The sequence below is a fragment of the Phaseolus vulgaris genome, chromosome 9 (genome assembly GCF_000499845.2).
Source record: "Phaseolus vulgaris cultivar G19833 chromosome 9, P. vulgaris v2.0, whole genome shotgun sequence".
Lineage (NCBI taxonomy): Eukaryota > Viridiplantae > Streptophyta > Magnoliopsida > Fabales > Fabaceae > Phaseolus > Phaseolus vulgaris.
Genome location: NC_023751.2, coordinates 25,524,884 through 25,550,159, shown reverse-complemented (window position 1 = coordinate 25,550,159; position 25,276 = coordinate 25,524,884). Strand labels below are relative to the sequence as shown.

The 25,276-nt window shown below is 32.8% G+C and overlaps 2 protein-coding genes across 2 annotated transcripts; one reads left to right on the top strand and one right to left on the bottom strand.

Moving 5' to 3' along the window:
- Window positions 1–3,140: 3,140 nt before the first annotated feature.
- On the bottom strand, window positions 3,141–11,693 carry LOC137820395 (rhodanese-like domain-containing protein 11, chloroplastic). The gene is made up of 10 exons (XM_068624467.1): window positions 11,365–11,693; window positions 11,179–11,274; window positions 10,717–10,824; window positions 10,311–10,407; window positions 10,148–10,187; window positions 9,992–10,066; window positions 9,668–9,755; window positions 9,478–9,545; window positions 3,672–3,744; window positions 3,141–3,590 (listed from the first exon to the last, which is right to left on the bottom strand). The coding sequence occupies exons 1-10, from the start codon at window positions 11,497–11,499 to the stop codon at window positions 3,507–3,509; spliced, it is 864 nt and encodes a 287-aa protein (XP_068480568.1). The 5' UTR covers window positions 11,500–11,693; the 3' UTR covers window positions 3,141–3,506.
- An 8,811-nt stretch (window positions 11,694–20,504) lies between these two features.
- Window positions 20,505–24,489, top strand: LOC137821026 (E3 ubiquitin-protein ligase RGLG2-like). Its single transcript, XM_068625436.1, has 12 exons — window positions 20,505–20,765; window positions 21,044–21,280; window positions 21,657–21,741; window positions 21,822–21,962; window positions 22,053–22,166; window positions 22,261–22,358; window positions 23,071–23,150; window positions 23,243–23,348; window positions 23,462–23,589; window positions 23,691–23,862; window positions 24,033–24,089; window positions 24,198–24,489. The coding sequence occupies exons 2-12, from the start codon at window positions 21,056–21,058 to the stop codon at window positions 24,276–24,278; spliced, it is 1,287 nt and encodes a 428-aa protein (XP_068481537.1). The 5' UTR covers window positions 20,505–20,765; window positions 21,044–21,055; the 3' UTR covers window positions 24,279–24,489.
- Window positions 24,490–25,276: the final 787 nt, after the last annotated feature.

Sequence of the window (25,276 nt, the reverse complement as noted above, 5' to 3'; positions counted from 1 at the left end):
AAGACATCTCTTTCCTAACCCCAAACAAATTATTAGTGTTGAAGTCTCCGCAAGTCTCCTGAGATTGCGCGAACTTAAAGAAATTGATGAAACTTAATATTCTTAACAAATATTAAATAACGTTCTCAATAGAATTAAAACAAAAGTAATCAAAATAAATTTGTTAATAAAAAATATTAATCATTAAAAATTATTTAAAATTTAATTGTATACATAAAATTTAATTTATTTTTAAAAAGATTATTATTTTAAAACTTGTATTTTGTAGTACAATATATTTAAATTTATTTTTAAGAAAAGTTAAATTTATTTGCACTAATAGTTTACTGTTTAATTTTATTTGAATTATTTTTTAAAATTATTTTTTATTTAAGTTTATTTTTAAAATTATTTTTTATTTAAGTTTATTTTTAAAATTATTTTATTTAAAATTAAGGAAAATAAAAATAAAAATATCTACCATAGGTATTGGTATCCGCAAATATAAAAAAAAAATTACAAATATCTTTTTATAGATGGCCACTAGATAGCTGAACATGTAATGAGACAACTTTTCATACGTGAGAGTAGATAGGTGTTATTCTTATCCATCACATTCCCATCCTCAATCCTAATATGTAAATAACATCTTTCAATGCGTCATGATTATGATAACTGTATTATTTAAATTATGGGAAAACTTAGCTAATTAAGGAAACATACTAAGGAATGTTTGAAATCAATAAAAAAAACATAGGAAACCTTTAACAGGTATGCTCGTAAGTTACATAAAAAAATTTGAGACATAGAATGTGATAATAATATTATTGTAACAAATATCCTTGTCAGTTAAAAGAATATAAATTTGTACTAGTGCTTTGACGCACTGCAAGTCACAATTGTCTTATTTAAAATGCTTACAAATAGAAGACTTATCTACCAAAACCAACTAACAATTAATTTTATGTAAAATATCAATATATTTTGCATTCACTTGTTAAGAGTTTGAGTGTTAAATCATAGAAGTCATACTAACGAACGATATGATAGTATATCATATTTGTAAAATTTGTACTTTGTAAAACTTTACAGTTTTTAATTGTATATCATTTATTGTGAAGATCATCCTTGTATCTTAAACAAAAAATTTATTATAGTCAAAAGTCTTAGTTAAGAAATATTTTAAAAGACAGATGTTTTTTTTTATCGTAAAAAGAGATAAATGAGATATGAATTTATATAGTTGTAAGTTAATGGTTACTTCTTCAACTAAGATTGATAATAGGATTCATTTAACAATTTCTCAATATTTGGTGTGAGAGGGAAAAATTAAAACGTCCATCATTCACCTTTCGGTGGCATACAATTTGCATATGGTTTCATTTTTATTTTTTTTTTTGTAACCAAATTCATATTATAGCTTTGCATTAACACAAATCATGTAAGACGTCACTCACCTCTTAATTTAATTTAGGACAATTTGTTTGTATGACATTTTTCCATCAATCCTTCATGTAACTTTTATCTATCAACCATGTATAATCTTATAAAAGTAATATCATCTGAATACATCTCTTACAATCCAAAATTATGGATGATATCGTTTTTAAGAATTATAATCTGATTAAAGATTTTTTTTTATATTACTATTTAAATGTATTTAGTAATTTAAATTATAATCACTAAAAGAAAAGATACACTTTGTGTTTCTCTTTATTTTTAAAAATAAAAAAATTAGTAAAAGCTAAATTATAAAGTGAATGGTTTTCAGTTGCAGTTAATAATTTGAGTGATTTAAAGTTAAATAAATTAAATAGATATTTATTAAAAAAAGTTACACAGATAATATCAAATACAAAAAATGTATATATCAAAATCTTATATTTTTTTATATGGGTGTTTCTTCCTTCATAACAACAGTTTTTTCCTTGTAACCCGACAATTTCAAAAAGACTCTTTTATCTTTTTTGAAAATGACTTATAGATTAGTTTTTTAAAATATTTCCAAAACATACTTTTGGAAATTCATAAAATATATTTTTAAAAAACATTTTCTGAAACAAAATTTTCAGAATAAACTTTCCAAAAAATATTATATATATTCTAGAATGTGTTTTGTGGAATAATTTTTCCAAAGTATATTATGGAAAAAGTTAGATAGGACATTTTAATATTTTTTTCTTAATTGATGGAATGCAGAAAAAAATTGACGAGGTACTGAAAGAAACACCCCTTTAATATATTATTATATATGATAAAAAAAAGTTGTAAAATTATATTTGAAAGGGATTAAATTGATTTTTTAAGTCTAACTCAACCCCATAAAATCGGCTCATGGAGTGAGGTTTCCACCCACTTATATACAATGAAATGTACTAATCAGCTTGTGCGTGGGATAACATGTTATGGGTGGTCCGATATCAGCCCGATAGCGGGTGACCTGATAAGACCAACAAACATTCGCTAGGATAGACTCGAAAATGACTCTGATACCGTATTACAAAGTGGACTTTAAACCTAACTCAACCCCATAAAACCAGTTCATGGGGTGAAGTTTACACCCACTTATATACAATGAAATGTACTAATTTCTAGTCGATGTAGGATCTCCAACGTTTCATTTTCTCATTTTGTTTCCAATGATGGACTAATTTTAGCAAAAAAATAACTTACAATTTACAAATAACTTGATATTATTTTGTCATTATTTGACTAAGAATGTGTTGCATGCAATTTATGCTGTTTAAGAGTTTCCAAAATCGTTTATGACGCACCAATCAGCTAGATTAAGAGAGAAATACGGAGCTGGCAAGCGTATGCCAATTCAGCATTTATAAGTTTTGCTATTCTGCTAAACTAAATTACCTCAAATTTTCAAAGATCCAGCTAATCAAACAGAATGATTAGTTTTATTTACTCGGTTTAACAATGAAAATCACTAAGAATACATCCTGTGGTGCAAAGAGATATGTCACTACAATTCAGAATTGATCATCTAACTTCAAAGACAACAGAAATATTTCAAAACAACGGAATGAAGAAATGCTAAATGGATACAAACACAACACATTGAACAGTCACAGTCACCAGAAGACTTCTGCAACAATATAACCAGGATTGGGAACTAATCTAGTATATCACACATGGCCATTTACAGTATATACACATAACCAAAACAGTAACATTAATGGAACAGTAATATGATTATATGACAGTTGATTTTCTTTTAATGGAAAATTCTAAGAAAAGAAGAAGCATTTGGCCAAAAGGTATTAGTACAGAGACACATGGAAGAAATCTACATTAAAATGGCTGCCTAACTAGTTGCATTTACAATCCAGTAGTGAAAATAATATGGGGCAAATATGACAATCTCAGAAAGCGTCTGCTAGCAAATCATATTAAGTGAAGGATGAGCATTGAGACTCTACCAAGGGTCAGCATCCAAAATTGTTGTTTATCCTGCTGTCTGTATATGCCCATCCACAAGGAATATTGTCTTCGTGGGGATTAATCAAAAACTTACTTCAATGGGTCCGGATATCCTGAAGATAGTGCCCAATTTGCTGAGCACCAATATATAGCACATCGGCAACAAGAAAGACTCCAATCTATGCAACAAATGTCAAACTTGTGAATGTCCAGATTAAGAAATAAAATATACAAGTGAAGGTCCACAATGGATAAAATACCAGGCGTGCAGAAAACACTAATCTATATCCCCAACCTTCCTTGGCTGCAGCTGCTCTTTGTTGATCAGTCCAACTGGAAATAGTTATGAAGTCAAGAAATTTGCAACCATATCCTAATTTTTTTAATATATAAAATCACATTTGAAGGCTGCAAATTGTAATCAAAATTATATAAAACTATCATGAAATTCTGTGCAACAAGCAATGAACAACCGGCTACATATAAATCTTCATCAACTAGAGACTAGATCATTACTCAAATCTGCATAGTATTCTCTGTTGATATAGAAACTTAAAGTTTAAAGATTTTATGCTACCAAGCTTGAAGATTTGATACTTCCAACCATAATATGCTATGATTATGATGATGCAAGGTGTCAGTATATGTGTATATTTGTCTCATTATAATTCACCACCACTCCTTTAGCTTCTCAGGTTATAGAAGCTTTCTGCAATGTGTGAATCAATAAGAATTAATTTAAAGAGAGGCTATTTGCACGACCATGTGTTTCTTCACATTTTTACAAAAAAACCTTTCATATTTCATTTTTTCTCCTTCTTTAATATTCCTCATACAAAACTATTACCCATCTTCTTTTTCTTCATACATCCCTATTTACCTTCCGTAGCTTCGTAACGATGTGTTATGGTTGGTTGAAGATGTTAATCTTGAGTTTGGGTTGTAATTTGTGATATGTTGTAAATCCTTGATCCTACTTTGGTTAAGTAGGTGCTTTATTTGGAAATATTTTAGCCTTGTTTGAAATGTTAAGTTCTGTTTTAATAGATTAAAAAGTGTTTTAATTTGATAAAATGTTTTTAGATTTGCTGAGTTTGCAAGAAAGAACACTTTAATCAATTAAAAATACAAATTAATTGATTAAAACCACTTAAACATTTCATAGTTTTACGGGATTAAAATCTGCAACAGGACATCAATTTATGTTTTAATGGATTAGAACATATTTTAATCGATTAAAACTGACGACTTTATATAAGAGATATCTCAATCAATCTGTAATCAATCATATAAAAATTGGAAAAAGTTCTAAATCATTTCTAAACATAATAGATTGAGCACTTCTTTAGTGAATCAGTTACTTCAAGATAACAGATTGAGCAAATCACATTGTAATCACCTTTATATTTTTTCTTCATCTTGTGTTACAACTTGTCCAGGTGATCTTGTTCCTTTTAATAATTTCTCTAGTGTATTTGATCTTGAGTGGGGTTGTTAAGAGTGCTTGTGATAGGGTTTCACAAGTGTTGATAGAAAATCTTGTAGGGTTCAAGATTTTGTTGTGTGTATTGTATTTTCTTGTTTTCTTGAAGGGTTCTTGTAAAACTTGAAAATATAGTGCACTTGTCTAATCATGGTGGTCAGGCAATTGGAACTTGTGCTAGAGTGAACCAGTACAAATTCTGGTATTATTCTCTTCTCTCGTTCCTTTTCTATTGATATACTATTCATTATCCATACTTGATATTTTTGGAACTTAAAAAACCCTTAATATTGCATCTCAAATATTTGTAAACCTTGATCTAGTAAAAATTACTCATCTTATTCCATAGTTCAATGTACCCCTCCTCTTGAACTCAACCTATAATTCTAAAATTCACTTGATGTTAAAATTTTTATTGTGACGTAACCAGGAAATTAGGCTACGCAGCTTTGTGTTACGATTGCCAGCAAACATTGACAGAATCATTTATGATGAATTCTAGGCAATCTGAAAATACAAAACGCATTTCCCCTATCTCTACAGTTTTCTGCACCAAGGATGAACGGAAGCTAAACTTGTGAGAAAATATTTACAATTTTAGCTCAAAGTTTTTATAAAAACTGCTTATCATCTGCCAGACAACAAATTTCATCATTCATGGAGCTTCAATATGCATAACCTATAATGTATTTTTTTTCAAAGTCAATGTTTAAAATCCTGGATAGTGGGGTGTAGCAGCTGGTTCCAGAAACACTATGGCAGATAGCAGAACAGATGCATTTCGAATTTTTTTATGGTTTGTATAATATACACATAGTTCTCAAAAATGATAAAAGTTTCTCAAAATTAAAACATTCATAGTTAACAATATGAAGGCATAGATGTCTTAAACAAAACATACAAGTAAAGACCAACAGAAATCAAATACAAGTTTCCTAGATTGGAATCATCAGTCATCATCTTCTAAAGCCAAGTCTTCTTTATCTTTTCACTATTATTACATCTATGGATTTCAATTTTGGAAATTAAAATCCCAAAGATGACCCTTCAAGATGGACAGTAAGGATTGTAAAATATCCATTTTTCAGCCTCCCCTGTAGTGAATAGAGGTTCTTATACTGTTACCCCAATATTGCATGCTATTTAAAACCCTGGTCCAAGTCATAATCAAACCATAATAGGGTGATTTTGAACAAAGATTTTGTACTGGTGTTTCCAATCAATTATAAATGTGTAAGAAGTATGATAGATCTTGGTATTACTCAAGGTGACAAAAACCAGAAAAATAGTAAATCAGAGAATTCTCCCCTGCTCTGTCTGTCACAATAATCACCCCACAATTACCAAAATGATTGCCTCCCTCTCTCTCTCCCCCCCCCCTAGCTCTTTGTTCTCTTTTTTCTCCCACAGATTTCTGCTATCTCAATCTACCACATGTGCAGTTAGTTACTACCACTCAGCATAATAGACTCATTCCTGCCAGTGTCCTTTTTGCTACTCCTGTGGTAGAAATAATTCAAAGACCTGTGCCGTTGAGGCCCATCAATACCCTCCCCAACAAGCGACATCTTGTCTGCAAGGTGGAATAGGGGAAAAACAGCCTGAATAACCTCATAATCTTCCCAGGAGCTATCTTATGTGGGCAAGTCAGTCCATTTTATCAGTACTTGCCACTTCCCATTCAGCAGTTTCCTTGTAGCCAACACTTGCTCTGGTTCCACCATCAATTCAAACTCATTTGAGAGGAACTTGGGAAGTTCTTGACTCAGTTGGTAGGATGGTAAAGCCTTCTTTAACTGTGAAACATGGAACACCGCGTGCAATCTTGAGTTGTCTGGCAGTTGTAATTTCCACTTTCCCAATTCTGTCCAAAAGACCTTGAATGGCCCATAGAACTTAGGACTGAGTTTTTCATTAATGTGTCTAGCTAGTTACCATAATTTATAGGGCTGGGCTTTCAAGTACATCATGTCTCTTACCTGAAATTCCACCTACCCCTGTGAGCCTGTTCTTTCATTCTCCCTTGTGCTTTGAACCAAAGACAACCTTTAGAAACTAAATAATGAGGATGTGACTTTGGATCCCTCACAATCTCCAGCATAATCCCCCAAAGCAGCTCATCAACCACAAATTCTTTATTATTTCCACCAAATCAGCATTGATGACCATTGAAATTGCACCATAGTCCATTACGTGAAATAATGCATCTGCTGCCTTACTTTTTATGTCGTTGTAACAACGGAAAAACCACCTTGAAATGGGCAATATGTGAATTAAAATCTTTGTAGTACATGAGAATGTCAAAAAAAAAAACAAATCTCCGCAAATATGATCGGAATATGTTGTTCATGAAAGCTTAGAATGTGGAAGGAGCATTTGTGAGGCCAAATGGCATTAGTAGGTATTTGTAATGCCCTTCATGTGTCCAAAATTTTGTCTTATGAATATCCTCTTTCCACATGCATTTCTAATGATAGCATGTGGTATCCCCTCCAATTTGGAGACTTGAGATCCAACTTGGAAACAATGGTATCCCCTCCAAGCCAATTCAATAACTCCTCGGTAACCAGAATGGGAAACTTATTTGGAAAGGTGATCCTATTCAGAGCCTTATAATCCACACAAATGCATTAGCTACCATCTTTTTTCTTAACCAAAATTAATGGACTATCATAAGAACTAGTGCTAGGTAGAAGCAAACCTGAAGCCAACATATCATGAACAAATTTCTCAATCTCTTTTTTATGACTATGAGGATGCCTACAGGGACGAATAATGGGAATTTGAGCTCCTTCCTTTAAGGCAATTGCTTGGTCACATTCTCTCTTGGGTGGTAAAGTGGTGCTCTCCTTTAACAGATGTTTGAATTCCAATAATAGCTCTTTTAAATTTTCAAGGGTCTCTTCTATTAAAATTAAGGGATGACTCCATGTTAATCACATTCATCATCCCCAGTCAACATAAAAAGCTTCTACCTCATTCCTTAACTCCTTTCCAGCTTTTAAGGATGTCATAGTTCTGGATAAAGTTGTATCACCCTCAATTTCAATTACTCAACCATCCTTTAGCACCTCTATTAAGTGTTGTTGAAAATCTGCCAAAAACTTGCCTAAACATTTTAGCCATTCATATCCCAAAATTACATCCACCCCTACCAACTCAAATAAAAAGAAATCTAGCTCTATCTTCAATTAAAACTCCACCCCTTTACAAACTCCCTGGCTTCCTAACCTCTGGCCACTCCCAACCTCCACAAAATAACCCTTGGTCTCCTTTAATGGAATATTCATCTCCACAATTAGACTCGAGGACAAAAAATTATGAGGCATTGGAGTCCACCAAAACTATGACCTTCTTGCCCGTGATAGTTCCCCATAACTTTAGGGAATATTTTGAAATCATCCACGTAATGTTACTTGCATGTAGACGCATATTCATCTACCCCTCCATTACCTTCCTCGCCCTAACTATCCTTCTCTTCTTTCTCCCTCTCACCAAATAAAATCACATGAAGTTGCTTATTGCGACACATGTTGCCATGAGTGTAAGGCTTTTCACACCAGAAACACAAATTCCTTCATCTCCTATCATTATCTTCCTCCTCTTTCAATTTTTTGAAGCTCCATCCTCTTTGATTTGAGTTTGTGGCACTTTTTTCTCCTGAGTTTGCCCCTATTTGGTTGGGCTCTCCTCGACTCTCACCTGAATGAGAGTGTGGGAGATTTCTCCTCGAGAGATCTTGGGCCCCAACTCTTCTTCCGGCCCAAACTGGTTTTTGTGTAGCTAGCCCACGAACTCATGTCATCGACCCAGTAAGTGATACCTTTTTTCCACTTTTTGTGTCATCTCCATCAAAGTTAGTAGATCTCCCGAGCTAACTATCGTGACCTCGTCCTTCAAACCATTCATGAAAGCTACCTTCATGAACCCTCGTCTACAAATTGGAGAGTTGAAAGAAGTTTGAACTACTCAGATACTCCATGAATGAACCTTTTGTCTCAGACCCTTTAAAGCTTCATATGGGTTTTCCATTGACGCTGACTGAAATCTTTCCAACATCACCCTCATCATTTCTTCTAACTGTTTGTGGAAAGTTTTCTAGATGGAGGCTTGCAGCCCTTCCAACCTTTGTTCCACGCTTTCCATGTCAACACCATCCAAAGGCTCCCAAGATTGGGAGCTTTGATACCATATTGGTAGGTCCTAGTATTACTCAAGGTGACAAAAACCAAAAAATAAGGTAAATCAGAGAATTCTCTCCCTGCCTTGTGACAATAATCATACCCACAATTACCAAAATGATTGCCTCCCTCTCTCTCCCTACTACTAGCTCTTTATTATGTTTTTCTCTCATAGAGATTTTCGCCATCTCAATATGCCATGTGTGCAGTAAGTTACCACCACTCAGCATAACAAACTCATTCCTGCCAGTGCCCTTTTCGCCCCTCCTGCGGTAGAAATATTTCAAAGGCCTACCTATGTCATTGAGGCCCGTAAAAGTATGTATAACATTCTAATGTGGCAAGAATTCATTGTAAAAACATTGCTAACAGTATAGATTATAAAATAACTTAAATAGTCACCCAAGGAATTCTGACACGCCACCAATTCCAGCAAATTTGAGAGGTGTTGGGCCCTCTACAATGAGATCCTGCTCCAAATTAAATTAGGTAAAAAAGGAATGAGCTCACCAGATCAGCCAATTTTCTTTTCCCATGCTTGATTAAAGTAAATCAAATACAAATTCCAGAAAATTTAAACAGGAAAACATGCCTCTTCTTCAGCAGCTTCAAATCCTCCTTGAACCCAAAACAGATTTTTATAACCAGCATTATACAGTAGTTCACAAGCAGCAAGTGATCTAGCAAGAAAATGAAGTTCAATAAACTATACAAAAACTGTGTTGTTAATTTGATACTAGTTAAACAATCAGAGATTCTTTCATACACCAGAATTCAAGGAGCCAAAGATTGGAAAACTGGAATAGGATTAAAAGTGCCAGAGGAAGTACCAAATAAATTTTAACCAAACAGACAATAAGAATCAGAAACAACAAAATTGAGGGTGCATTCAATCAATTGAGTGTATAAATCTCACCTCAGTCCCTTCTGGCATCCAACAATTAATTCAGAATCTTTGGGGAACTTTTCCGCAACTTTGGCTAAGAACTGGCTGTTGAAGAGAAGAAAGACATGAATTATAAACCATGTACATAGAGAACAAATCAGAAGAGCAAATGATAGTTTATGATACCTGTCATAAGATAGTGTAGGCATGCCACTCCACCAACCTCCTGTTCAACACAAAAGAAGTGATATTAGTACATGTCTAATGAAATGTTCCAATTTATTTTACAAATTTAAAAAGTCTATCAAAAGAATTAATAATGAAAGAGTCGGCATGGAATTTTTAATACCCATAACAAAATTTGTGACTTTTCTGGGAACGGTTCCAAAATCTAGCTTATTATCAACATCAAATATAGGAATCCAGGTTGAAGCTCTCACCCATGCCTTCAAAATGCACAAAAAGAACAAGCAAAGATCACAACAATGAAGCGAAAATACAGGCAAAAGAGTTCAATTACTTATTTGCAATAAGAAAAAAAATAGTATTATGAACAAAGTTAAATTCATAGGGAAATGCATCTGATGCTTTCTTTACAGCTACCAAGATCAATTACCATCATGGTAATTAGCTTCGATGATGTCTGACCACAGCAATAACGTGTATAAAATGTCAAATTGTTCCACTTATATTCCCCTGCTATAATGCAATCGCTAAAAGGTAAACAAAAGCAACACCTGATTTCAAAGACAAACCTTTTTGTGTTCATTCGAGGGACGGACATCTAGAAGGGGCTTGCTTGAAAGCTGAACTGCGTACCCAGCTTCCCTTGGGGTAAGAACTTTAACTTTTCCATCCCTGATCTACAAAACAAGCAAGCAGACCGCGTGAAAAATTCATAGGGTCCACTCCATATTTGAGTCAACGCCATGGTCATAAAGGGGTTAATCACACAAGAACAAGATATCTTATCAATTATCATACTGTTCTACTATTGAGAAATCCAAAACAATGAATACTATAAGAATAAACCACAAGCAAGATTGTGAAAATTCAATTCGACTCTAAACTCCTCATTAGTAATCAGTCCACATGCATTTTGCTAATAAGCCTTTACATTACAGTAGTGGTTTGGTAGTAATTCTTAGCATTGCGAACAAATGCAGCTACAATTGTGGCTGTGATGAAAAAAACAAGTTGATGAAATTGAAAAATACCAGAGCCTCCCATCTCTTTCTGGCAGCAGCCATATCCCTCACTTGCTTCAATTCATAATCTTCATTCTCTGCTTGTACACGTACCAAGCTCTTTCTCTGCAAAACAGAAACCCAGTTATCATTATTCCAAGTGGGACCCAGAAAACAAAACAAACCCCTATAAAGAAAGAATGAATGAATGAATACCAAAGTGAGGGTTCTAGCTTTGACAGAAGGATTGAGTTGTAAGGAAGAAGAGAGTGAAGCATAATTAGAAGAAGCAGAGAGAGAAATGTGGTTATTTGTGAGAGTATTTATGGGAAGAAGAGATAGTGCTTCCATTGGAGCTCAGAAGGACGAAAGAAGCTCCGATTCTTCTAATTCCCTATCCTCTGCAATCTGCATCATACCCTACCTTCTTCTTACTCACCTCATCTTCAACCATCTTCCTTCAAACAGTAATTTTTTATTTTAATTTAATACACCTCTTTAATTTAACACTTTCATAAACTTCAATTGAAGACTTTGCTTCAAAATCAAACCTTTGATATTTTATTACAATATTATTACTTGGAGCATGATAGTGACTCCTCTTTTTAGAAACATACTCATTTTAACCTGTTACACTATAAAACGAAATTTATAAATAGTTTTATAAATTTTACAATTTTTTTTGGCTAATTTATAATTTTACAATCTATTTTATGGTGGAATCATTAATTATTAATTTAACAATTATCAGTTTTCAGTATTTTGTGGATAGATAATTCTTTTTTTTATCACATGAACTAGATATATCAGAATTATTTTAGAAATTAATGTTACATTATTATACAAATTTAAACATCATTGTTCTCACATGCTCAATTGTCCTTGTCCTAAATGGTTAGACTACAAACTCATATATTATGCGAATCATTCAATTTTGAGGACTGAAAACATCCTTAATAGGAATAAAGCACTTTCAAAAAACACGAGATTTTTTTTTTTAGAAATCGGGTAATTCGATTTCGATATTTCTAGCTAATTTTGTGTAAAGATGATATTCGTTATATAAGATTTTAATTAACAGCAATAATTTCGTTAAAAAAATATTTAATGATAAAGTCTAACATATGTGGTGTACCACTTCCACTTCTTCCTTAATACTTTTTCATGGAAAACATATATAAGACTTACAGTTTACTACAATCAAATTAATCAACTTTTTTTCACTTTTCCTGTCTCCCATCGTCCCCTTCAATAGTAATAAATTTAGACTAATAAAATCTCCAAGTAAAATACATGAAAAGTTTGAAAAATGAGCTCCCCCGTAGAAATAGAAAATGATGTTTAAAAAAATTTAGGAAAATAATTTTTTTAAAAAAATTGAAATATTTTATGGTAATACGTGTTGTTTAGGTAAAAAAAAATGTAAACAAATTTTTTTTTTTTAATTTTATAAAAGTAATTAGATTACTAAAAATAAAATAATTTCAAATTTCATCCAAATTATTATTTTTTAGATTTTTTTAAAAAAAAATAGATTTATGGTTTTAGATTTATATTCATCTAAAATCAATACATCGATGTACTATTCTTTAATGCAACAAAAGTAAAAAATTTGGGGGAAAAGATAACATGATGTGAGGATGATTTTGAGAGAACTCTAAATTTTTTAACTTCTACCTCCAAAAACACATCTTAGGTAATTATCAGGAAAATGTTTTATGTGACATTGTGCCTCTGGAAGTTAGATATATCTTACTTGGCAAACCATGGCAGCTTGGTAAGCATTCATGGCAGCTTGATAAGCATTCAGTACATGATGGTTTTATCAACAAGAAAAGTTTTACTCACACGATCAAAAAAAGTGTCCTTTGTCTTCTCACACCTCAACAAGTGAGAAAGGACCAAATATTCTTAAAAAAATTAGGACAGAAAAAAAAATTAAGTAAAAAAACCTCTCTCATGCAAATAAAGTAGAGGAAGATAAGGGATTGAGATCGGAGCCTTGTGTCTCCTCCAATGATGTTGTTCAACAAATATCTTTAAAAACCCAAAAGAAAATAAAATATCTCTTGGTGGAACAACCTTTTTGCTTCTCTTGTAAGAAGACACTTGTTGCCATCGATCATGAACTTAAATTCTACCAAAAAAGGTGAAAAATCTTTTGAAAGAACTTGAAGATTTGTTCCTGAGGAGGTGTCACATGGATTACCACCTTTAAGAGGAATAGAACATCAAATAGACTTAGTCCCTAGAGCTACCTAATAGGTCAACTTATAGGACCAACCCCAATAAACTAAAGAGATAGAAAAACAAGTTATTGGCTTACTGAATAAGGGTTGGGTACATAAGAGTCTTAGTTCTTGTTGTACAAGATGCTTTGATGCCTCCAAATCCATGTGGAAAGCTTGAAGAACTTGTTGTTGGGTATGTGTGTGTTGTCTAATAGTTTTTAACTTGTTAATTCACTCCTTAGGATGATCCAAGTTTATTTGAATCTTTACCTTTTTAAAAATATGGGTTTTCTAAAAGCGTGTGAAATTTTAACCTGTTAAAATGTTGAATCAACCTGTTTTTTTATACTTAGTGGTTTTTAAAATGGTTTGGAAAAGCTTAGCTTTGTTTTGGCTTTGCTGTCAAACAGAACCAACCGGTTGTTTTAATAAATCAACTGGGTTTAACCTTAACAAAATTTTGTAAAGTGGTTTGAACTGTTTTAAATGATTTCAACTGCTCTTGGTTTTTGTTTTAAGTGCTTTGACCAATTGATTGAGATCATATAAAGGTTGTTTAACGCTCATTAGCATTAACTAAGAAAGAGAGAATAATAAAGAAAAAAGGTTTTCAAGATTTCAAAAGCTTTGGATCATCTCAAGTGTGTGGAATAGGATTGGGTTTTGTACTTCTGAACCTTAAGCTTTGATTTACCCAAGTGTATTCTATTCCTATTCTTCTTAAAACATTGTGTTTCTATATTGGAGTGTAAGGCAATTTCAAGAAAGGTGTTTTCTGGAAACTGTGTGGTGCCAAAGAGTAGTGTGTGTTCTTAAGGGGTTCAGATCATCAATTTTTGTGTGTGTTTTATAATCTAGGTTTTATTACATAATGAATTCTCAGTGCTTAGTTGAGGACTAGATATAGTTCTTAAGAGTGAACCAGTATAAACATCTTGTGTGATTCTCTCTATCCCTACACTCATACATGGTTTTAACATTGTTTTGCATTCTGCTGATATAAACAACCGGTTGTTACGTGAAAACAACTGGTTGATTTTCTGGAAACAAACTTAAAACTGAAATTTTATTGAGTTGAACAGAATATCAATTGATTGATTCTTCATAGCATTTCACTCTACCTTCAATCCTTGCGAAAATCTTTCAAAAACAATTCACCCCCACTTGTTTAGGGCCACTAATTCTAACACTTGTGTTGTTCTCCTGTTGTTGGTCCCCAAGAAAGACGGGTCTTGGAGAATGTTCACATATTGCAAGACCATTAACAACATCATAGTAAAATATAGACACTCAATCCCTAGGCTGGATTATATGCTTGATAAATTGCATGGGATAAACATTTTATCCAAAATTGATCCTAAAAGTTATCATTATATTAGAATTAAAGAAAGAGATGAATGGTTAGTCATGCCTTTTGGCTTGAACAATTCCCCTTGCTCATTCATAAGATTAATGAATCGTGTACTTAGGAATTACATAGCCAATTTGAAGTTGTTTATTTTGATGATGTCTTAATATATAATAGGATTCTAGATGAACACATTGTTCATCTTAAACAACTCTTAATTATTCTTAAGGACCACAATCTCTTTGTCAACCTTGAAAAGTGTACTTTTGGTTAAAAAAATGTTATTTTTTCTTGGATTCATGGTTAGGAAAGAGGATGTTCATGTGGATCTAGAGAAAATAAAGGTCATCCAAGCCCACCCTTAAAACAATAAGAGAAGTCTGAAGCTTCCATGGCCTGGCAAGTGTTTATAGGATATTTATCCAGGAATTCTTTACTATAGTTCCACCTCCTAAAAAACTTGTTAAGAAGGATGTGCATTTTGTATGAGGTGAAAAACTAGAAAATTCTTTTAAAACTCTAAAAGATAAATTAACCCATGTACCCATTCTAGTTCTCCTTGGCTACACTTAGCTTTCAAGGACTGACAATGTACTAGTGGGTTGCTTTAATGAAAGACCCTCTAGTTCATATTAGATATTAGAATGAGTTGAAAAATGCTCTTAAGAGACACCATATTCCTTCTTATTATGAAAGAGAGTTGATGTATCAACCCTAAATACTTCAACAAAAAGATAAAATTGTAGAGGAGTATAGGAAGAAAATGGAATTGCTTATACTAAGGGTTGGTATTAAGGAAGACCCTAAGGTCACAATTGCTAGGTTTCAGAGTGGCCTTAACCTAGAAATTCAGGATAAAGTTTAACTATTACCTTTTACTGATTTAAATGATTTGGTTCAACTACGTGTTAGGCTAGAGCAATAAATTAAAAGAAGGTCTACCTCTAGTAAAGACTATCCTAACACATCCTATTCCAAGATAGAGCATAAGAGGGAGGGTTACCCCTCCAAATTTGGGTATGAAGGATCTAGGGGAAAGGACAGAGAAAAATACAAAGAAAGAGAAAGGGAAAAATATAGAAAAGACTCCTCCAAGGAAGTCAAAACTAAAGATGTCTAGTGCTTTCACTGTCATGAAAATGGACACTGTATTTTTGAGTGTCCTAGAAAAAGAAATATGGTTTTAAAGGATTGTGATATTGATGGCACTAGTGACTGCATCCCCACCCAGCAAGGATGAAGTTTTGGAATCTGAAGAGGAAATTCAACCTTGTGAAGGAAGCCTCTTAATGGTGAGGAGGTTACTTGGCAGCCAACTTGTGGAGTTGGAACAATCTCAATGGAAAACCTATTCCATACTCGTTGTAAGGTTTTTGAAAATATTTGTTCAGTAATTATAGAGAGTGGTTCATGTTGCAATTGTTGTAGCTCTAGATTGGTTGACAAGTTAGCCTCAACCATTATTCGACATCCAAAACTTATAAACTTCAGTGGATAAAAGAGGATGGAGGAATATTAATTTAGAACCAAGTAAGTATTCCAATTTCCATTGGTAACTATAATGAAAAAAAAATTGTGTGATGTTGTGTCAATAGAAGTTGGACATATCTTACTTGGCAGACCATGACAATTGATAAGCATATTATTCACGATGGTCTCACCAATAAGATTAGTTTCAATCACAAGGGTAAAAAAAATAACTCTTTATCAACTTTCACATCAACAAGTGAGAGAGGACCAAATAAATCTTAAAAAAGTTGATGAGGATAAGAGAGAGGAAAAAAATGTTAAAAAAACTCTCCTTTCCAAATGAATTAAAAGTAGAGAAGTTGTTCCACAAAAATCTTTGAAAAATGAAAATAAAATAAAATCTCTTATGGTGGAACAACCTCTTTTTCTTCTCCAATGCAAGGAGGCACTTGCTAGCACAAGTCAGGATCTTGAGTCTCTACCAATAGGGGTGCAAGACATTTTAAAAGAATTTGATGATATTTTTTTTTTCAAGGAAGTACCTCATGGACTTCCACTTTTAAGGGAACTAAACATCTTTTTTTCCCTAGAACCAACCTACCCAATAGGTTAGCTTACAAAACAAACCCCCAAGAGACTAAAGAGATAGAGACATAAGTTTCTGACTTGTTGAAGAAGGGTTAAGTTCAAAAAAGTCTAATTCCTTGTTTTGTTACCGTGTTGTTGGTCCCCAAGAAAGACGGATCTTGAAGAATGAGCACTTATTGCAGGGCCATCAACGACATCACTATAAAATATAGACACCCAATTCCGAGGTTAGATGATATGTTGGATGAACTGCTCTATTCTCCAAGATGGTGGAGGCTGCGGTGGTGACGCTACCACACAAATATTGGGGAGAGACACCGTGTGTGTTCGTGAACTTGAAGGCATGGTTGATAGAGAAAGAGAAACCCACATCTCTCTGCCACATAAGCAATACTTGACGTCGTAAGCTGAGACTTAACAGAAAGGACCAATTTGGATACATTTTTAAAAATATAGGGACCAAATTGTTTTAAAAAAAAATCATTGTACTAAATTGAATATTGACCTCGACCACTAACAAGGTCACACCACCATTTAACAATTGAAGGAGCATCGAAGCTTATAACACATGAAGAGAGTTTGATTTGAGAGATATGTGACTACTTTACACAAGGCACTAAGAATTATCACATGCATCTACACTTTACAAATTAGTCTCACATCTCCTAAATCAAAATGTGTCAGGAGCTCCTCTAGTTATAAGTAAAGGCATCTCGTCCTCTTATAAATCACTTTAGATTTTAAATAAGAATATGACTATGGTAAAATGCATGTGTTGTTTTTATTGTGTCTTTCTTAGAAGTGAGGACCTCTCGAATATCTTTCTAAGAAATTTGATAAAAAAGTTTTAAATATGTTTTCGATGATGTGAGAGTGTGTGATGAATTATTATCTTTTGCAGTAAAGATGGAGAAACTTAACTTCAAGAATTAACATCCATAGAAGTTGATTATGTTAGAGACTATAAAGTTTTTACTTTAATAAGTAAAAGAAAAGTATAGAGAAGACACACTTTCGTATGGAATCATATCTACATCTTTTACTTGTGTAATCTCTATATTTACAATAAAAAATCAATAGTTGAAAGATTAATCTTAAGTCAATAACTTCATCTCTATATTTATTTTCTAATTAATAATTCTAAACGATAGCAAATAAGGTAATATATGAATCATCAACTTTTACTCTTTCCTAGTGTGGTAAACATTAACCCCTTGTTTGCTTCCATGAATGTACTGTTCAAGAGGAAGGATGTGAGTGGATATCCATGGTTTGGATCAAGGGATGTGCAGGGAAGTGAAAAAGAGGATATACCTGTGAACAGGAAATATCTTCTCCCCTCAAAATGAAGAGATGTAGAGGGAAAGCCACGTCAGCATCCCTTATTTCCAAATTTACCCTCATTTGAATGTATCACAATGTTTCATTTGAATGTAAAAATCTTCCATTTATATATTAGTTATTAGAGTAGATCAGGTGATACCTATTTTTCAAGTTCTAATCAGATATTTTATTAAATGTGGTTGGATTTAGTTTTTTTTAAAGAAAAGAATATACTATATCTAATTAAAATTGAAAATATTACCTGGGTTGGATCATGGTCATCACCAAAAGGTTATACTAAACATTTTTCATTTTATTTTATACTAAATATTTAATTTATTTAATAAAAAAAATCCCTAAAAACAATTCATCACTTAAAATAATTTTATTCTAACTTAAATTATTCATTAGAAACTGAAAATATAATTAATATATTAAAATATGTATTTATGTATTATGTTATATTTTTGTTACTGTTGTATTTTTTAGATTGCTTTATTGTGAGGTTTTTTAATATTAAAAAATAGTAATTTTTTATTTATATAAGATGTGATTTATTTTTTAATTTTATAGTATATGTTTAATATTTAATGAAATTATTTGAAATTCTGTTTTTATTTTTATTTTTGTTATATTTATATTAAAATATTTCTATATATAGTTATTATGTTTATGAGTTATAATTTATTTTATTATAATTTTTTATGAAATTTTTTTCTATTATTAATTACGTTATATTTTTGTTGTTGTAGTATTTTTTTATTTTTCATTTCTAGAGGGTTTTTAATATTAAAAAAAATATCTTTTTATTTATATAAGATTTGATTTATTTTTCAATTTTATTACTTGTTTTTATTTAATTTGTTGAATACATATTTTTTTTCTAATTATAGTTTTTATATTATACATATTTAATGTGTAAAAGTTTTTCATTTTTAAACAAAAACAACTCATTTTATTATTAATTTTTTAATAGGCAAGGGTTAATCTGTAAAGTAACATTTCACACCTTTAAAAAAAATTAAAATTTCCTCATAACCATCACATCCCTCACAAATTCTCATAAACTTTCCTCACACATCCACTCTCTCAAATCCTCACCCCCTGCCTAATCCAAATATATCCTAAATCTTTTAACTCTCCAAGTTTTAGTTACACCACCTTCTTTCTTCAAAAGTTATTGATGATTACACAAAAAAATATATATACAAGGAGAGTGAATGCGACGAAAGAAAAACTAAATATACGTATAGAAATGGAGCACTCCAACATCAATAGACCAATTGAAGAACTGTGCAGTCACTGTGTCACCGACCACAGTGCCTGTGGCTAAATCATCTTTCCCATGATACTCATTACACGACAAATAAAAAAACAATCAATTTCGCCCATGGTAATGCTATGCAGCCACCCTTAATAAATGAATAAAGTTTCACACTGTCAAAATATCTCCCACTGTTACTTAGGGTCTTTCAAACATATCAATATACAACTCCAAAGTTCTGCTAAAAAATTGTAAAATTATAGATTTCACAAACCTTATTGAAGCTAAATTTATAAAAAAAAAAGTCTTAAAAAAACTAATATAAAATAACCTTTTCATTAGAAAGAAGGCAGTGTTTCTCACATAGTGGAGTAAGTTTGCATTGCAATAAACTCACGTAATCTTTCAATTATTTATTTATTATTTCTAAGGGAATTTTAACTTATGAAAAATAGTTTCAAAACGTGCACGAAACTAATACAATAATCCACCACTTACAGAGGTCTGGCGTAGTTCAAGGAAAAGTTTCATTCTTTTTCTGGGTATTTTTGTCTATAAAGAAAGGAAATAAGTAACAATTTTTCACCAAAAGAAAGCAAATAATATCATTAACACAAGATAACGTAAAATAAATGACACACTCAGTGATCTATATTTTAGGTAATATATATTCTGCGAGTAATAAGTTTTCTTTAATTTCATAGTATATTTTAAAGAGTTTAATGGTGAATCAGAGTAAATGATAGTTAGATATAATGTTTGAAAAAGAAAACAGTGATTTTTCATTTCCTTTTTTTACTTTATTTTCTATTTTTGAAATTTATACAAGATTAATCAACATTGAAAATAAAAAGGAAAAGGAAAATATTACTTCAACATGTTAGTACAAACAGAATATAAAATAAAAATAAGAAATATTTTGTCTCTCACCAAATATTCTCTAAATCCAACACTGATATAGCATCAAGTAGTGAGTGTTTGTGATCTTATTATTTAAAGGTAACACTAGATATTGTCTTGGAGAAAATTATTTGAGAGATATGATTATTTAAACCTAACACCAGCTAAAGTAATTGTTCTTTTAGAAAATAAAAATATCTTTATTATGAAATGTAGAAACCACCAACCCATTAGGCAACGTGGTTTGAGGTAGGACAACTGAGCACCAAACAGTTTATTTTTTTGCCCAAAGTGGGTGAAGTGACAGAGAAAGAAGGAGAGAGAAACTTCGAGGAAACAACCTTCACCGTTCATCATCTTCATCAATCCAACAACAAAAACAATATCCATTCTTATCATTTCTCAGTCACTGCCACCCTGATACTGACACCTTCACCTTCCACCTTAATGCCCTTCAACTCCAACTGCCTCACCCTCTCTCAGCCCCTCCAAGGTATCACTTTTCGTTTCACCTTTTTTCTTTCAATTTATCATGTGGGGTGGTATTAACTTTGCAAAGTAGGGTTCTTTTTGAAAATTGGCATGAGTTAGAGAAAATTAAAACAAAGAAAGATAATGGGTATAGGAGGATATTTGAAACCAATGTGAGTGGATTAAATTCAGATTAGAAGAAAAAAGTTAACGTTTCTTTTAGATATCTTGAAGAAGAACAGTTCTGACTTCTGAGGGATTTGGTTTGAATGCTTAAATGGGGTTCTTGGGTTTGTTTAGGATAGAGAATTTATGGGCGGATCAATTTCAAAACGAAGGAGTTCTAGGCAACGTTCGTCCTCAAATTTTTTCCCTCGGTATCAATCGCCTTATTTGCCACAAAGCCAAGATCAAGGGTCTGTGAGGCATTACGGGTATTCATCCCAAAGCAATGGTGGTGGTCCTGCTCCAGAGCAAGGAAAGAGATCAGATGGGAAGTATTCAAGGATAGGTGATAATTATAAGAGCTTGGACCAGGTAAACTTTTTATGCTCCTTCATTCTCAATGTATGAAATTGCTTAAACGGAGAAGCTTGGGTCTTGGGTGTTCTTGGTTTTTGTATAGTCTGTTGTTTGCACTTAATGCATGCAATGCAACTGTCCTTGTATTTTGAATTTAAGCTCTTAGGTTTGAAAAACAAGAGCCTATTTCAGTTCAGGTCTCGAATCGCTTAGAATAAGTTGTAACTAATTTCGGTAATTGTTATCTTGACATTGTCATAGTTCGTGCCATTGCTCTTTCTGAAGGACGTAAATGTTAGATTACTATGCTGACTTCTGGTATTGCACCAGTAATAATTTGAAATTCTCATATTGACGTGTGACATTCTGAAGTAGTTTTTCATATTTTAAGGTAACTGAAGCTTTAGCAAATGCTGGCCTAGAATCTTCTAATCTCATTGTTGGTATTGATTTTACCAAGAGCAATGAGTGGACAGGTTTTTCCCTTGTCGACCAACCACCTTCATATCCCCTCCTTTGTAATTGTGTTAACATGCATAATGTGACTCTGTATTAGGTGCAAGGTCATTTCAAAGGAGATGCCTGCATCACATTGGTCATGAACAAAATCCGTATGAACAAGCTATATCTATCATTGGGAAAACACTATCATCCTTTGATGAGGATAACTTAATTCCCTGTTTTGGTTTCGGAGATGGTAATATAAGAACCATTGTTGTAAATTACATTCATCTATCTAGTATAATGTTCCCGTGAGTTATACTGTGTTGGGATTTTCATATGGCAGCATCAACACATGATCAAGAAGTTTTTAGTTTCTATCCTGATGAGAGATTTTGTCAAGGATTTGAAGAAGTGTTGGGACGATATAGGGAATTGGTCCCTCAATTAAAGCTTGCAGGTATTGGAACATTGGTCAAACATCAATTCAATTTCTCTTACTGTATCTGTTATTAGCTCTTTGCTTATTGTATTTTTTTGCCCTTGACTGGCAGGACCAACATCATTTGCTCCAGTCATTGAGATGGCAATCACTATAGTCGAGCAAAGTGGAGGCCAATACCATGTCTTAGTGATTATAGCCGATGGGCAGGTTGAGAATTATTTGAATTGAATTAGACAAATAATTTTTTTATTACTCAATAACTGTGTCTTGAGATCAAATAATCAAATTTTACACCAAATAGTGTGCACACATTGAGCAGGAGTTTTTTATATTGATGTTTTTACCTTTTCATGGAGGAATAGGCTGTATGTTTGTGCTGAACATTTAGACCTTCCTTAAATATTACAATACTTTAACACTTCTTATTTAGGTAACCAAGTCAATGAAACATTAGTTATAGTCAATGGTGGAGCTAGAGAATTTTCTTTTGGGGGCCTAAATAAAGACGAAAATCAGGCTTTGTTATGTAAAAAAAGAATTACTTGTAAGTTTGTTGTTTCCCTCTCCACGGCATATAGGACCTTTTCCCCTAGTGGTAATAACTAATAACCCAAGAAAGCAGTATATAATTCAAAACAAGGTTAGATTATGGATAAATTGGATGCTTTTATCTCTTAAGCATTGTTTTATGCACTCTTCAAGTTCTGTGGTTTAGTCATAATAAGATTTGGTTTTTAATTGAAATAAAAAAAAGAATCAGCTGTAGTTTTCATAACGAACTATAAAAAATCTTAGAGATGATATTTAGCATAGCAACATATTGACATGGTGTGGTCATGTTTATCATTGACTCTCATCTAGTATTAGGAGACTAGGTATGTTAAATGAATTGATGTTGAATAGTGTCAACCTGTTGCAGGTGACGAGAAGTGTTGACATTGAGCATGGGCAGTTGAGTGCACAAGAAAAGAAAACTGTAGAAGCTATTGTGAAAGCTAGGTAATTAGCTGTCTGTGTTGTCTATTCCTTTCTATGGTTATGAGATTTCTAACTGTGTTTATTGTCATCATAAAAAATGTGTCTATTACCAGTGAATATCCCTTGTCAATCATATTAGTTGGAGTTGGAGATGGGCCGTGGGATATGATGAAACAATTTGACGATAACATCCCTGCCCGAGCATTTGATAATTTCCAGGCATGTATCTTCTGTTCAAAACTTGTCAGTTCTGTTGTTTCTTTAAAGTATGGTTTGTTTATGATCACAATAATGACAAAATGTTTTTTCTTTTATTTTTCCTTCTTCTCTAGTTTGTGAATTTCACAGAAATAATGTCGAAGAACATGGATCGGTCCAGAAAGGAAACTGAGTTTGCACTGGCGGCCTTGATGGAAATACCCTCCCAGTACAAGGCAACACTAGAGCTTAATACATTGGGGTAACAAATATTGAATTCTTTTTTTCTTCACAGGCTTTTGCTGCATTGAATACATTATCCGTTTATGGAGCCATCTATGAGCTGTATAACTTTTCAAACAGCACTCGAAGCGGGAAAGATGTCGACAGGGTTCCTCTGCCACCCCCTCTATATGGTGCAGCATCTTTCAATTCCCCGAAAACATCCCGTCAGAACAGTTTTCGTCCCAGTGCACCATCTAGCAGACATGATGTTCGTTCGAATCCTCCCGCAACTTCTGCTTCTGATAATCAGGTATGTCCACTCTTTCTCTTGCTATTTGCAGTCATTGCTATAGAATGATCTGCACTTGTCAAAGGTGTATTTTGTTGTTCACGTTGGCACTCAAAAGTAAGTTTTCATATACATGATTTAATGCACACTCAAATTCTCAAGTAAACTATTCTGTTGTGTAATCCTTGCAGGTTTGTCCCATTTGCCTCACCAATCCTAAGGATATGGCTTTTGGTTGCGGGCATCAGGTAAGGAATCCAGAGAAGTTTGCTTTTGATTCTCACATAGAAAAGATAACTGAATGCCTATTAGTTACAGTACTAGTTTTTTTATGAGCCACTTTTATTAATTTGCAGACATGCTGTGAGTGTGGACAAGATCTTGAATTGTGCCCCATTTGCAGGAGTACCATTGATACTAGAATAAAACTTTATTAGATGATTTTTCATGTTGAGGTATGAAACCAGGTTTTCAGAGGAAGGGGGCTGAGTCCAAACGATTTGCTTAGTGCCTTCGCATTGTACATATTTTTGGTATTTATTTATTTATTTAAGTCTATGCTTTGAGCGCATTTTATACTGGAGTTGGATTTGCGTTATTACTATATTCATTTTATGCAATTCATCAATATAATATTTCATACCTGTAGATCTTGTGGCTTCTTTCATGGTTATGTTATGAATCTCTTGTTTGTTCCATTGAGTTAATTTCTCACGCCATTATTCCACGTGCAATTGTCACGTGCTGAGAATGTGAACGATAGCACAATGAGTTAAGACTTTCTGACATTTGCAAAAGTAAAAAGGGCCCTTGCTTTAGGGGCTGATTAAGTAAATAACAGAAACAAGTTCCTGTCTCTGGAATTTGATTAATTAAATGGATATTTCTGTGTATATCCAAAAGAAGAAAATTAAGTTTACCAGTCCTAGAATCCATTTGGATTTGGGCTTTCAGTTTACTTGTGTTGGCTCTTATCTTCACATTTTGTAGACTACTTTTGGGCTTTTGCTTCCTGCAACCCCTCGATTTTCAACCTGCACCCATACAGTTGGGTGAAATGAATGAATAGTTCTCCTTCTCCCTCGCTGCACCTAAATCATTGCTGCTGCCACCTCTGCTGCTGCTGCACCATCACTGCTGTAGAAGAAGAGAAGGAGAAGATTACACAGGAGCAAAAAAAGGCTTGTTTTGGAAAGTTCTTTCTAGTGTTATGAAAAGCTGGTTCTAGAAAACATTTTCTGGAAAATTTGTTTTTGAATATCTATTCCAGAAAATTTTGTTCAACAATGTATTTCATGAATTCTGAAGAGTGTGCTTTGGAAAAAAGTTGTGGAAGGGATAAAATGGTCATTTTAAAAATTGTTGGTGCAGGAAAAAAAAGCACTACTTTTGTCTTGTGATTGACAAAAGCTACACCACTATAATATTTTACTAA